Source organism: Dendropsophus ebraccatus, chromosome 6 (genome assembly GCF_027789765.1).
Source record: "Dendropsophus ebraccatus isolate aDenEbr1 chromosome 6, aDenEbr1.pat, whole genome shotgun sequence".
In the NCBI taxonomy this organism is placed as follows: Eukaryota; Metazoa; Chordata; class Amphibia; order Anura; family Hylidae; genus Dendropsophus; species Dendropsophus ebraccatus.
Genome location: NC_091459.1, coordinates 114251934 through 114265630, shown reverse-complemented (window position 1 = coordinate 114265630; position 13697 = coordinate 114251934). Strand labels below are relative to the sequence as shown.

At 42.9% G+C, this 13697-nt stretch overlaps 1 protein-coding gene across 2 annotated transcripts in view; it reads right to left on the bottom strand.

The window, feature by feature from the left end:
* Nucleotides 1–240: 240 nt before the first annotated feature.
* Nucleotides 241–13697, bottom strand: part of FKBP1B (FKBP prolyl isomerase 1B) — a 58220-nt gene continuing 44763 nt past the window's right edge. For both annotated transcript variants that reach the window (XM_069975698.1, XM_069975699.1), the window contains exons 3-4: nucleotides 8073–8185; nucleotides 241–2954 (exon numbers count right to left, since the gene is read on the bottom strand). In XM_069975698.1, the coding sequence (XP_069831799.1) occupies nucleotides 2826–2954; nucleotides 8073–8185 (242 nt within the window). In that variant the 3' untranslated portion in view covers nucleotides 241–2825. The remainder of the gene's footprint in view (nucleotides 2955–8072; nucleotides 8186–13697) is intronic.

Below are 13697 nucleotides of genomic sequence, written 5' to 3'. Positions count from 1 at the left end.
TTTTTATTTTGTGTGACCACAGACTAAACCATACATCATAATAATAAAAGAGTCTGTCCCTGTTTCATGCTGCTCGATGGTCGGTCATCATGACAAGTTCCCTTTGAAGGAATGCCATAAGAAAGAGTTTCTTGTTCACCCACCAACTATGGAGAAAAAACTTCACTGGCAAAGAAAGAAAAAAGTTGCAAATAAAGGAAAAAGTTAAAAAAACAAAAGAACACATCTATGAAGCAACAATGATTTTGTTAAAATTTATTTGTCTTTGTAATATATATATATTTATATATAGATCTGTATATACGTAGTTAAAGGAGAGGCTCTCTTTAGATCAGCAGCAAGCAAGACTTACAGGACTGAGTCGGTGTGATACAGCAGATAACCGTTAGCTAATGCCCATTTGTGCGCAGAATGTGCTGAGAATGTCCCCGAGCACCTCCTTTCCTAAGTGTACTGTAAGGCAGTGGGCTTTTTCTTGTTTATATTTTTGTTGTAGTGTGAGTTATGTCACATGCAAATTAAAAGTTCTTGCTTCCAGACGGCCCATCGGAGTCAGAAAAAAAAAATTCTGTCCCTTCCCCACACACTTTGGAGGAAGCCATTTTGTTTGATGAGCCGATTGTCATTGTTGAGCAGCAGTTATTATTCAGTGAACCCTGAGAAATGAGGTTGCGGTATTAGTTCTAGAGCACAGCTTGGGGTCCCCCTTGTTCTTTTACTTGTTCTTCCTTCTTATCGGACAAATCGGGCAAAGTTAAAAAAAAAAAAAAGGAGGGCAGGGATGGTAGAAACTAAATAATAAAGTGATACTTACCTTGGCACAGCACTACCGGTCTTCCGTATCTCCCAATTCTGTGACGTTACAGGCCCACCCCATGACTGAGGCAGGACATCTCTGCGGTCACATCTCTGCAGCTAGTTCCTGTGGTGTTGTGACAACACAGGAACCCAGGAGACTAAGGAGAGCAGAGGGTGACAGTGAGCAATGGTGCTGCAGCTGCAGGGCCACTGGAACAGGTAAGTATCTCTTTATTATTATGTTTCCACCACTCCCTGCCCTCCTTGTTTTTTCAATCTTGGCAGGGAGAACCCCTTTATACTAAAAAATCAGCTCTCACACTGGTAACAGGAGTCTCCAAAAAGTTTCCAATTAGAACAAAATGTAATTTTTTAAATTTGAATTAAAAAAAAAAGCACCACACATGGTTTATGTGCAGCTCAGCCCTACTCCTTTGGATGTGCTTGAGGTGCAAAACCAGACACAACACATGTGATGCTGTTTCTGAGGGGGGGAAATGGCCTTTTTTGTCTTCCTATACAAACTTTTTAACAGTAAACCATAAATTGGAGTTTTGGGCCTGAATTTACATATGAAAGTAACAGGAACCATAGCTAGATTGTGTTCTCATAACAGTCAGCTCACCATACAAAATGGCTACTTCCATTAACACCTACTTGTCAAAAACATTTATCTCACTGGAAGGAGCTTAACAAAATGTACAACTTAGAGAGTGTTAGAGCCAAAATAGCAGACTTATTTGTGATTGTAGTAGTTTTTTCATTTTTCCCTTTGCTTGTCTTCTTAAAAATGCAACACATTTTCTTAAGCTTCAAGACAAAAAAACACAGACATCACTTAAGAAAATAAAATGACAATAACAGCAATGATTGCCCCCTTCTAGTGGGGCAAATTTTTTTTTTGTGTATTTTTTTTTTTTATTTCATTCAATTTTTTGTTTCATTTTATTTTTTAATTCTGGGCTGAGGCCAAGATCTGGGAAGATACGTTGATGAATGTGTATATAAAAAATAATACTACTACTAAAGTAACAGGTTAGGTTTCCTTAAGGCCCTTTAAAGAGGCAGCCCCTTTGGCAAGTGTTTGAAGTTATTTTTTTTTTTCAGCTTCAAACAATATTAAAATTTCGTAATAAAAGAAAGTTTTTAAAAAATTACACGCAAAATACAAATATTTTTAATTAAATCAGGCAGGGCCATTTTTTGGTGCAAGTTAGCCAACTTTAAACGGCAAAAAAATAATAATAATAATAAATACTATATTCAAGACAGGGCTGACTATGTAAAAAAATGTAAAGGGTTTTCTTGTTTGCTTGTTTTTTTTGAAGATTTTCCACTCAACTATACTGGTCGATGTCATTTGATCTTCGATTTTAGGGACTGCCTCTTTTAGCTGCCAAGAATAGGACGACTTTAAGGATCAGCAGCAGATGGTTTTAAGTTCTGGCTTCAAACCGGCCACACATCAGATACATTCATATTTTAACTGATTTGTGATGAAAGGTAGATGAATTCCGGCCTATGAACAGCCAATGAATGACACCACCAATATATTACGATCCTACAGACACTTTCTCAACAGTGAAAAGTTGTGTACAGTAACTTTGTGGAATGTATGTGATTTAGAAGGTCCTCCTATATCTCGAGTATGAACCAGTTCTATAAGGATCACTGATCTAGATGAAAAAGATGCCATGGGAGATCAATGAGTTCCTCATATCTGAATGACCTTGCTAAGAGCCTGCCTGGAGTCACCGCTAACATTGACCTACGTTAAAAGACCATAAATTCCATAGTCCTGTCCTAGTTATGCCAGAGAAGACTGCAATGGAAGCCAATGCAGTCTGCTTTGACAGTGCCATGGTTATTGTGAAGACTTGTGTGGCCCCTTTCTGCTGAGGTGGCCCTATTCGATCTTGTTGACTTCTCCAGCAGTGAGGGTGGTGGTGGTGGTAGAGGTGGTCAGTAAAAGGAAGAGGTGGATAATGGTTTTGGAGATCTTTTTTTCAGCCTGCCCTTCTATACGTTCACTCAATTCTTAACAGCTCCACATCAAAAATCAAGGTAGCGTTGGGCGGGATGACTCCTGGGTGTCCGGTGGCTCCGTATGCAACATCTGGTGTGCAGGTCAATTTTGCTCGTTGACCCAAACTCATCTGGAGAAGGAGAAAGACAAAAAAAATATTCAGTGTTTATCATGTATATCCCATTTAAAGGGAATGTTTCATGTCTTAGTTTTACTATTTTACTACTTTTAATTTGTAGATGATAAATAACTTGTTTGCTTCCTTCTTTAAGGGGTACTCCGGGAAGTAATTTATTTTTTTTGCTTTGACTCCTGTTAAGTGTCAGCGGTAAGGTGCAACTCAGGCCCCTCTGCTGCCATCAACATTTGTGTCGGAAACTGCAGGGTTGTCTAAGCACCGCAGTTCTGGTCCTGGCCCCTACAGAGCAGGGTCCCACACCCTCTTAGATACGGTGGGGGAGATTTATCAAACATGGTCTAAAGTGAAGCTGGCTCAGTTGCCCCTAGCAACCAATCAGATTCCACCTTTCATTTTCCAAAGAGTCTGTGAGGAATGGAAGATGGGATCTGATTGGTTGCTAGGGGCAACTGACCCAGCTTCACTTTACACCATGTTTGATAAATCTATCCCCGTATGTTCTTATTAGAATATATAGTACCCAAAGAGAAGCTGCTCCTCATTAAGCAGTGATCACAGGCAGTTCAGAGGCTACCTCGCTCAGAAACAGTGATGAGCATTTCCTCTCCCAGGTACTGTATATTCTAATGGACCTGCTGGGGATCAGGGGATCAGGAACTGTAGAGCTTAGACAGCCCTGCAGTCCCCAACAGGAATGTAGGTTGTAGCAGAGGGGCCCATGTTGCCTCATTCAGACATCTGTAGTGCAACTCATAGTTGAAGACCACACTAAGGATACACAACTTCCTGCAGGACATAAAGCAGCTGATAAGTACTGGAAGGCTTAAGATTTTTTTTACAAATTACAAATCTCTGGCACCAGTTGAGTTTAAAGATTTTTTTTTCTGCTGAACTACCCATTTAATAACACTTAGAGGTCGCTTTACAGCAAGCCAGGTGGACATATGCTCAGCAGTTTAGAAGGGAGCCTATTCCCTGAGCGCTAAATGTCACTTATTGTGAATGGGCTGATCCTGTCATGTCTATATACTGATGCCATCCTACACTGTATTCCTGCGTATCATAATAAGGAGGACACAGCTAGAAAATGATCTGTACAGAACAGTCTCCAGGGAGTGATGGTAGAAAGGGGTCTGCGCTCACCCAGTCCCAGTCTATACAGCAAAGCTAAAAGGGGTTATCCAGCGAAAATATTTTTCTTTCAAATCAACTGGTTTTAGAAAGTTATATAGATTTGTAATTCACTTCTATTTAGTCTTTCCATACTTATCAGCTGCTGTATGTCCTGCAGGAATAGTTTTCTTTTTAGTAGAATAAAGTCCCGGCACTTACCAAATTCTTTTGTGTGTTTTAATGTGGTATTTACATCATACAGGTCCTATTATTGTACCTGTATTGTACCTGTATGATGTAAATACCATATTAAAATACACAAAAGAATTTGGTGAGTGCCAGGACTTTATTCTACTACTTGCTGGGACCTGTGCCTACCAGGAGCACCACCACCAGCGGAGTGCCGTCTTACCTTCATATAACTAGTTTTCTTTTTAGGCTGACACACTGCTCTCTGCTGACATCTCTGTCCGAGACAGGAACCGTCCAGAGCAGGAAAGGTTTTCTATGGGGATTTACTACTTCTCTGTACAGTTCCTGTCTCTGACAGAGGTGGCAGTAGAGAGCACTGTGTCAGACTGGAAAGGAAAAAACAAACAAACAAACACTTAATACAGGGCATACAGCAGCTGATAAGTACTGGAATACTTAAGATTTTTAAATAGAAGTAAAATACAAATCTATCTAACTTTCTGAAACCAGTTCATTTGAAAGAAAATTATTTTTGCCGGATAACCCTTTTAAAAGTGAGCTGCAGTAAACGGAGTGTCAGCTTAAAGGGAACCATTCACCCCGTGGCCCCCGTTAGAAACAGACATACAGTGACATAAAGGTCAATATACTTACCACATCGCTCCCGGTCCCGTCCCGGATCTCGTTGTTGACACGGAGAAATCGCCGATTCTTCTTCTCGCGCCCATTATGGTAATGAGCGCCGCCGGCCCGAAGTCCAGCCTTCTCCCCGCCTCCGACACTTGATTGACGCCGGGTCTTCTTCCTCCTCGTCTTCTTTCTTCTCGCCGGATCCCGCGAAGGCGCCGTGACGGTCGTTTTCGGCGCATGCGCAGTTCACAATTGAAGCCGCTCTGCAGCTCCACTGTTTACTGCGCGTGCGCCGATTGGCTCGAACACGCATCCTGTTTACCGCGCAGGCGCAGAAGAGGTGACGAGACCATCGCAGCGGCGCCTGCGCGGGAATTCGGCAGAAGACTGAAGACTGAAGACGTCAATCAAGTTCCAGGAGGCGTGGATGGGCGGCGACGAGAAGAGGACCTCATGAATAAGTTGGACTCGTCCGTCGTTTCCTATGGACGTTGGACTCATCTCAGCTCATTACCATAATGGGCGGGAGAAGAAGAATCAGCGATTTCTCCGTGTCAACAACGAGATCCGGGACGGGACCGGGAGCGATATGGTAAGTATATTGACCTTTATGTCACTGTATGTCTGTTTCTAATGGGGGCCACGGGGTGAATGGTTCCCTTTAATTTGTGTTCTCCAGTGTAAAAACTGGACAGGATTTTTTTTCATATGAATAGTCACAAACAAACATGTTTACAATAAAAACTATACAAACTCTATAAATGCCAGTGCTCTTCATACCATGGTAACAATTAGACCATTAAGGCAATACTCCCCCCCACCAAATATACTCGCAGTCCCATAGCTGAAGAAATTAGCCTTTCTATAAAAAGTATCTTAGCCGCCAGTCAGTGATGAATCATAGGCTACTTGTATTAGCAGGAGACGTCCAGGCTAAAATGAGGCCAAGATGAAAATACACATAGAGAGCAGCTATAAAGTATTTTATACTACCATGTAAAAATAGCAGCACCATTTATATCGGTGCCACATTGGGGACAGGAGGCTTGCAGCTATCTCTGTATAGAAAGAACAAATCGGACCATCTTTTCCCAGCTCAGCAAAAACTAAGAATCATTTTGACACACAGAAGCCCAAGGTGGGCGACGTACTGTATTCACACCTGTCTGTAGATAACATTGTCAATGAGCAGAGCTCAGCCTTCCCTATGTACACCGACACAGAGCCTGGGGGCATGATGGCTCCTACAATAGTCATAGGGTGCTATTACACCGGCCGATCAATACTGTAAACAAGCACTGATCTGCTAGATTGCTGCTTGTTTACAGGGCCTATTACATAGCCTGATAATCATTTAGCAAGGACTGCACGGACATCATTAGCAATGTTCGTGCAGTCTTTGCCCAAAAAGTTTTTACATTACCTATCCATGTTCCTGGTCTCCTCCTGCGCTCTTTTTAATCCCTGGTCCCACGCTGCAACTTCAGACCGGCCCCTCAAAACTGACAGGCCGCTCAGCCAATCACTGGCTGGGACCGCCATGGCAAGTGATTGACTGAGTAGCCTGTCAGCTGTGACAGGCCGCTCTGAAACTGCAGCGCTCAGGACTGGGGATTAAGCAGACGACAGGAGGAGCCCGGGAGCATGGATAAGTACTATAAAACTTTGGTGAATTGCTGGCCGTGTATCGCTGTTGCACGTTACCCATGAGTTTAGGTCAGGGCCTAAAGAAACAATCTATTACATGAAACAATAATAGGCTGAATCAGGCCGATTCGGACGATTATCACTACGTGTAATAGGGCCCATACAGTTTCCAAGCGCTGGCATACAGGCTCTGTCAAACATTCTATTGGGGAGATTTATCAAACATGGTGTAAAGTGAAACTGACTCCGTTGCCCCTAGCAACCAATCAGATTCCAAGTCTGTGAGGAATGAAAGGTGGAATCTGATTGGTTGCTAGGGGCAACGGAGCCAGTTTTTACTTTACACCATGTTTGATGAATCTCCCCTATGTATGCAGATCTTCTTCATTGAAGTATCTTCTATATTCAGGGTCCAATGAATCATTGCACTATGCCCCGGGGGCAGATGCTTCAGCAGGAACTTCAGCAGCATATCAAGGTTGAGTAGAAGCCCTAATATGTACAAAACTGAGCCATATAGTGATAAGGTCTGAATTTATTCCAGGGGGGGGGGGTTTCCAAGCAACATTTATCCTCAGGGATCAATAATCAGCACTCCTCTTGATCAGCTGTTTGCTGCAGTGCCGCCATATACAGTAAAACAGCGCAGGAAGTAGACAGCTCCATATATTGTGTAGCTAGCAAGCTGTGTTGCTCCAGTTCATTTGCCATTGAAGTGTATGGGAGCTGAGCTGCAGTAACCCAAAGTGGCCGCTAGACATGTACGGCGCTATCTGCTTCCTGCTCTGTATATGGTGGCACCACATCTCTGGCAGGCGGCTGATCGACAGGAGTGCTGGGTGTTGGTATTCAACAGTCTCATATACAGTATTTGTGATTCAATTGCATTAGATTGGAACATATAATAATCACCCTCATGTGAAAAGTAAAAAGCAAGTATAGAGTCTATGCTGTATTGTTACAAATGTAATCCTATCCCTGACTGTTCTTATGGGTTTTAGTGACTATCCCCGGCAGGCTGTATAGCAGGATCCCTACAGTCATAGTTCCCGCCAGCCTATTTGCTGACCAGTGATTGGAGCATTAGACAACACTGGACCCTGAGGAGGTGAATAAACAAGTTAACTTACTTTTCTATGGCCCTAAAATGACTAAAATGTCCTGGTCCTAGGATTTTATGGAACTTGAAAAGAAGGTCAAATATTTGCATTGAAACAGTGCCACTCCTGTCCATGGGCTGTGTCTAACATTGTAAATGAAACATGGAAGTTAAAGCCTCATTCATTTCTATTAGGGATGGTCCGAACCCGCCAAGGTTCGGGTTCGGCTGAACCCGAACGCTCGGCATCGGATTCCTGCTGTCTGGCCGCTCCGTGCAGCGGGTGGATACAGCGGGAGGACCGCCTGGAAAACTGGGATACAGCCTATGGCTATGGCTGTATCCCAGTTTTCCAGGCGGTCCTCCCGCTGGATCCGCATTTTGTGCAATGTAGTAAGTGGCAGTTAAAGTTGCTGGATCTCACGTACTTGTGCAATGCCTTCATCCCATCCTTTAATAACTTCCTGCCGTCCTAACCGAAATTTGAAAGGCTTGTTCCTGTCTCTGGATGAATCAAACTTCTTCCCGTTTTGCAGCATACCTGAAATCATCAAAAAAAAAATATTAGGATATTCCATTTAGAAATATCAATGTTACTAGTATAAAGAAAGCAGCTGGAATGAGGTCACACAATGACAAGCACAGGTAGATGTAATCAGAAAAGATACTAGACTAGCGCTCGCAACTACAATACTGCTCCTATGTACAAGAATATAAGCTTTATAATACTGCCTCCTACCTACAAGAATGTTACTAAAATGAAACTGCCTCCTATATACAAGAATATAACTACTATAGTACTGCTCCTACATACAAGAATATAACTGCTATAATACTGCTCCTATATACAAGAATATAACTACTATAATACTGCTCCTAAATACAAGAATATAACTACTATAATGCGGTTTAGGGAAGAAAAAGAGTGCTGCACCTCACACCTATGGCTGATACTAGTGCCCCTAGGCTAAATAAAAAACACATCAGAATTTTGTGTATGAATTGACCCACATGACCAAAATTAGCAGGATATGCCTGTGCTCACATGTCTGGACCCTATGTCTTCTCCATTCTGTGAGAGCAGCAATGGTAAGTGTAATACCATATCCATACTTGTGTCGTTTGGGGGCAGCCTTCCCCGCCGGTGGTGCTGGCTGGGTTTTGGTGGGGCTTTTTGGGTCTGGTCCTGTGACATTGGGGTTGCAGGGCCGTTCAATGGCCTCCCTTCCCTGCACGTGCACACTTTGCGGGGTTGGCGGTCGCTGACCGACACGGTGTGGAGTTAGCGTAGGGACCCGTGTGGACCAGAGGACCTGCGCGGTGGTACACGGGGCAATATGGCTTGATCAATTCATATACAGACACTCTGGTGTTGATTTTTAATATAGGCCTAGCGGCATTCGTATCAGCCATAGATGGGATGTGCAGCGGTTCCATTCTCTCCAGTTCGTGTTTTACAATTCTCCCTCTCTGAACAGCTAGCACTCCTTTATAAGACCCACATGACCAAAATTAGCAGGATATGCCTGTGCTCACATATCTGGACCCTATGTCTTCCCCATTCTGTGAGAGCAGCAATGGTAAGTGTAATACCATATCCATACTTGTGTCGTTTGGGGGCAGCCTTCCCCGCCGGTGGTGCTGGCTGGGTTTTGGTGGGGCTTTTTGGGTCTGGTCCTGTGACATTGGGGTTGCAGGGCCGTTCCATGGCCTCCCTTCCCTGCATGTGCACGCTTTGCGGGGTTGGCGGTCGCTGGCCGACACGGTGTGGAGTTAGCGTAGGGACCCGTGTGGACCAGAGGACCTGCGCGGTGGTACACGGGGCAATATGGCTTGATCAATTCATATACAGACACTCTGGTGTTGATTTTTAATATAGGCCTAGCGGCATTAGTATCAGCCATAGATGGGATGTTCAGCGGTTCCATTCTCTCCAGTTCGTGTCATAACTACTATAATACTGCTCCTATATACAAGAATATAACTACTATAATACTGCCCCTACATAGAAGAATATAACTACTATAATACTGCCTCCTATATACAAGAATATAACTACTATAATACCGCTGCTTTATACAAGAATATAAATACTATAATACACAACATGGAGAGAGAGGAGCGTCTGCACAACCCACATATGGCTAATACTAGTGCCGCTAGGCCTATTTTAAAAACTGTCAGGGTGTCGGTATTTAATTTGATCAAACCATAATAGCCCTGTGTACCACGTGCATGTCCCCTGGTTCACACGGGTCCCTACGCTACCTGCAGAAGAATGATGAGCGGTAAGAGCTTATTCACACTTGTGCTGCTTGGCGTCCACTTTTTCCGCCGGCGGTGCCTGCGGGGTTCGGGGGGGCCCTCTGGGGTTTGGTCCTGTGACATTGGGGTTGCAGGGCCACTCCATGGCCCCCCTTCTCTGCTTGCGCACATTTAGCGGGGATTGTGTTTGCTGACCGGCACAGTGATTTTTTTTTGGTTAGGGACTCGTGTATCAGAGACATGCACGTTGGTACATGAGGCAATATGGTTTGATCAAATTATATACTAACTTCTGATGTTGGTTTTTAAATGTAGCTGAACAAGCTTTCATGTCAACCATAGGTGCGATGTGCAGCCATTTATATCTTTTTGGCTTGTGCATAACTACTATAATACTGCCCCTATATACAAGAATATTACTACTGTAATACTGCCCCCTATAAACAAGAATATTACTACTATAATATCTATCTATCTATCAGTATATATATCAGTATATTGGTAATTGAGTCAGGTCTATTACACAGGTTGATTAGTTATTGGCTGATTATGATCGGTCGAAACTCATCAACCATTGGCCGCATATCTTAAGGGGATGTACGGTTGATGACTTCTCCAGCGCATTTATAGCAGGGGGTAATAGAGTCCATAGATACACTATGAGATGTTGAGTTTAAGTAAGTAAATGAATAAGTATTGTAATGTTAATGATCCCCAACAGGTGGCACTATAGTTTGCGGTAATAAACACCACGTACTGTGCAGTTCATCAGGATGCACAGTATATATTACCAGCACTGTTTTTACAGAGAGGGGATGAATCACGTTCCGCTCACTATACGGTTTATACTGGAAGACATGACATTATCCATCACTGTGTGTGTGTCACATTTTCCGTCGCCTCTGGCTCTTATCATCCATTTGCAATGCAGCGGTGGCAGGACTCTGCTCCTCCTTCCACTACAGTTCTATAAGTCTGGCAGTCAATCTGGAGAGGTAAACCAGACAACATCTTCCCGAATAACACAGACTATGAACTTTCCGTCCAGGAAGTTCACCAAAGCAACAAAGTTACAGTAAAAAGCAAATTGAGAGCTCTGCATTATCTGCGTAAAACCATTAGAGAACCTCGGTGACCCTTCTTACTATGCCGCCTCCTAGTCCACTGGCATGGTCATCAGGAACACCGTACGAAAAACAGACTCAGCAGGGTACAGACTGCTACACTAACTCAGCGCCCCCTTCATTCTCAGATACTAGACCCCCACCGATCATATAGAGTTTAGTGATGAGCGAATACTGTTCGATCGAATAGTAAGGCATTCGATCTGTCAAATATTATCGAATAGTTTGCCGAATATTCGATAAATATTCAATAAGCGTTCAAATCCCCCAGCTTCCTTTTTTTACCTCCAAGTGGTCGAATAGATGTTTTTCAATAATCGAATACTTGTTCCCATTGACTTTAATGGGATTGAATATTCAATCAAATATTCGAATATTCGGGAGATATTCATACGAATATTTGAATATTTCACTATTCGCTCATCACTAATAGAGTTGGCATGGACTAGAGATGACTATGACTAGAGAGTTGTCATGTGGATGAGGAATACCCTCCTAAATATCCTAAACTGTGTTTGGGTATGGTTTGTTTCCCGTATGTACTGCCATTTACTTGTCACACTGCCAAACACTGCTAAGCGGCATACACTGAGGTGTTTTGTCAATGTAAAGGTTAACATTTTTGTTTATTGGTCACATGTAAGGAAGAAAAGATTTGGTCACATGACACTTTCTCAGCCAGTTTCCTTGTAAAGTGAGCTCTGAGAGAAGACTATCCCAGGTCCTCCTCTTTCCAGTGAGAACGAATCATTGCAAAGCTAAGTCCAGCCCCACCCCCAAAGGGGCTGTATCCATGTTTTCCAGGCAGTCCTTGGGCTGCTCCCCCCTCTTCCAGGGAAGCGGGATTCAAATTCTAATCGTTTAGGTTTGTGTGAACCTAAAGTTTCAGCAAATTTGCTCATCCCTAATCTTGAAAAATCATTTTTCATATATCTGTACTAGAGATGAGCAAACTTCGAGGGTTTTGGGTTCATCCGTATCTAAACTCTTGGTATTTGATTACCGGTTGCTAAAGAAGTTGGATGCAACCCATAAGTAGAGTTGATTGAACCTCAGGAAATCCTAGGTTCAATCGAACTCGAACTTTCACAAACCTGCTGCATTTGATTCCTGATGCCTTCCCAGTCCGTGAGGAAGGAGGCGAGTGCCCGGGTACCCCGGGTACCGCCTGGAATTCCGGGACTCAGCCTAGGTAATAGCCTAGGTAATAGGCTGAATCCCGGAATTCCAGGCGGTTCCCGGGCTTCAGCAATCAAATGCGGCAGGTTCGTGAATGTTCGAGTCCGATCGAACCTAAGATTTCTCAAGGCTCGATCAACTCTACCCAGAAGCTGTATCCAGGACTTTCTACGGCTGCTTCCAACGTCTTCAGCCACTGGTAATTAAATGCAGAGCGTTCAGATCCAGACAAATCCAAATGTACTCGAAGTGCGCTCATCTCCAGTCTGTACTCCTCAATCTTCATTGTTATGGTGTATTATTCTAGCGTTGTCCTATGTAAAGCAACACAGCGAATATAAAAATTACTTTCATTTTTGTCCCCAAATCATCAACAGAACTAGTTTTTTTTTTAAATACATCATTAACCTCAAAGGTGTTTTTTCCTTTATGACGGATAACTGAGTCACCATATTGGACCCATGACGGACTGATGAATCTCCCACAGCTGGCAGACTAATAGAATCAACAACACAATCCTGTTCCTGCTCTCCCCACCTTAGTCCTCAGTGGAAGTGACTGGTAAATATCGGATGACTGTCTTCTGTTCTCTACGCCTGAACAAAAGGTTACCAAATGTCGGTAAGGTTTAAATATATGGAGTGACATGAACTTAAGGGGGTGACAGGATTTATTTAGGATAGTCGTTGACTATTCTTTGGTGCCTTAAGAGGTTTGCAGGAACCTGATAAGAATAAAGGGAAAAAAATTGCATCTGATAGGAAGGTTAAAAATAGCCAAGGAGCGCCATGGAATGTATAGTCTGGGAATGCCTGCCAAGAGGGTTGACAACTACTTCGGCAACTGTGCTCTGTCTTCCAGCTAATCAGGATCACAGCTGTCCAGACCATTGTGATGAGTGAGACTACTGAGACAAGTGGAAGGAAAGCTCTGAGGGCCAAAGGAAGATGATAAAGGACTTATAATTAATACTATATTATTGCATATAGAATATTATTAAAGAACCATGGGCCAGTTCAGAATTGTTGTGTGCTCTGGCATCAAAATGCATTGCCATACTATCATATCCTAAATCATGCTATCATGTTTTAGATCTGTTCTGTTTATTAGGACAGTCCTATGGTAAATGATAGCCCATTAGATGTGTTACAGCAGCTCCATATAATAGTGTTTAGGCCCTATGTAATCTCTAATAGACTCTCTGCAATATCTGAACAAACAACCCTTTTTCCTGATAATATCCTCCTTTAAAGGGGGTTTTCACAAAAAATAAAATAAAATTCTTTTAAATCAACTGGTGTAATTTACTTCTATTAAAAAATCTCAAGTGACTCCTGCATGTGTCCCCCACTGTTACCCCCCTCGCCCCTTTCCCTCCCCCACCCTTGTGTTGTTATGTTATAAAACAGAAACAGTATTTTGCAAATTAAAGTAAAAGCAAGTTTGAAAAAAAAAAAATCTAAAGTCTTCCAGTACTTATCAGCT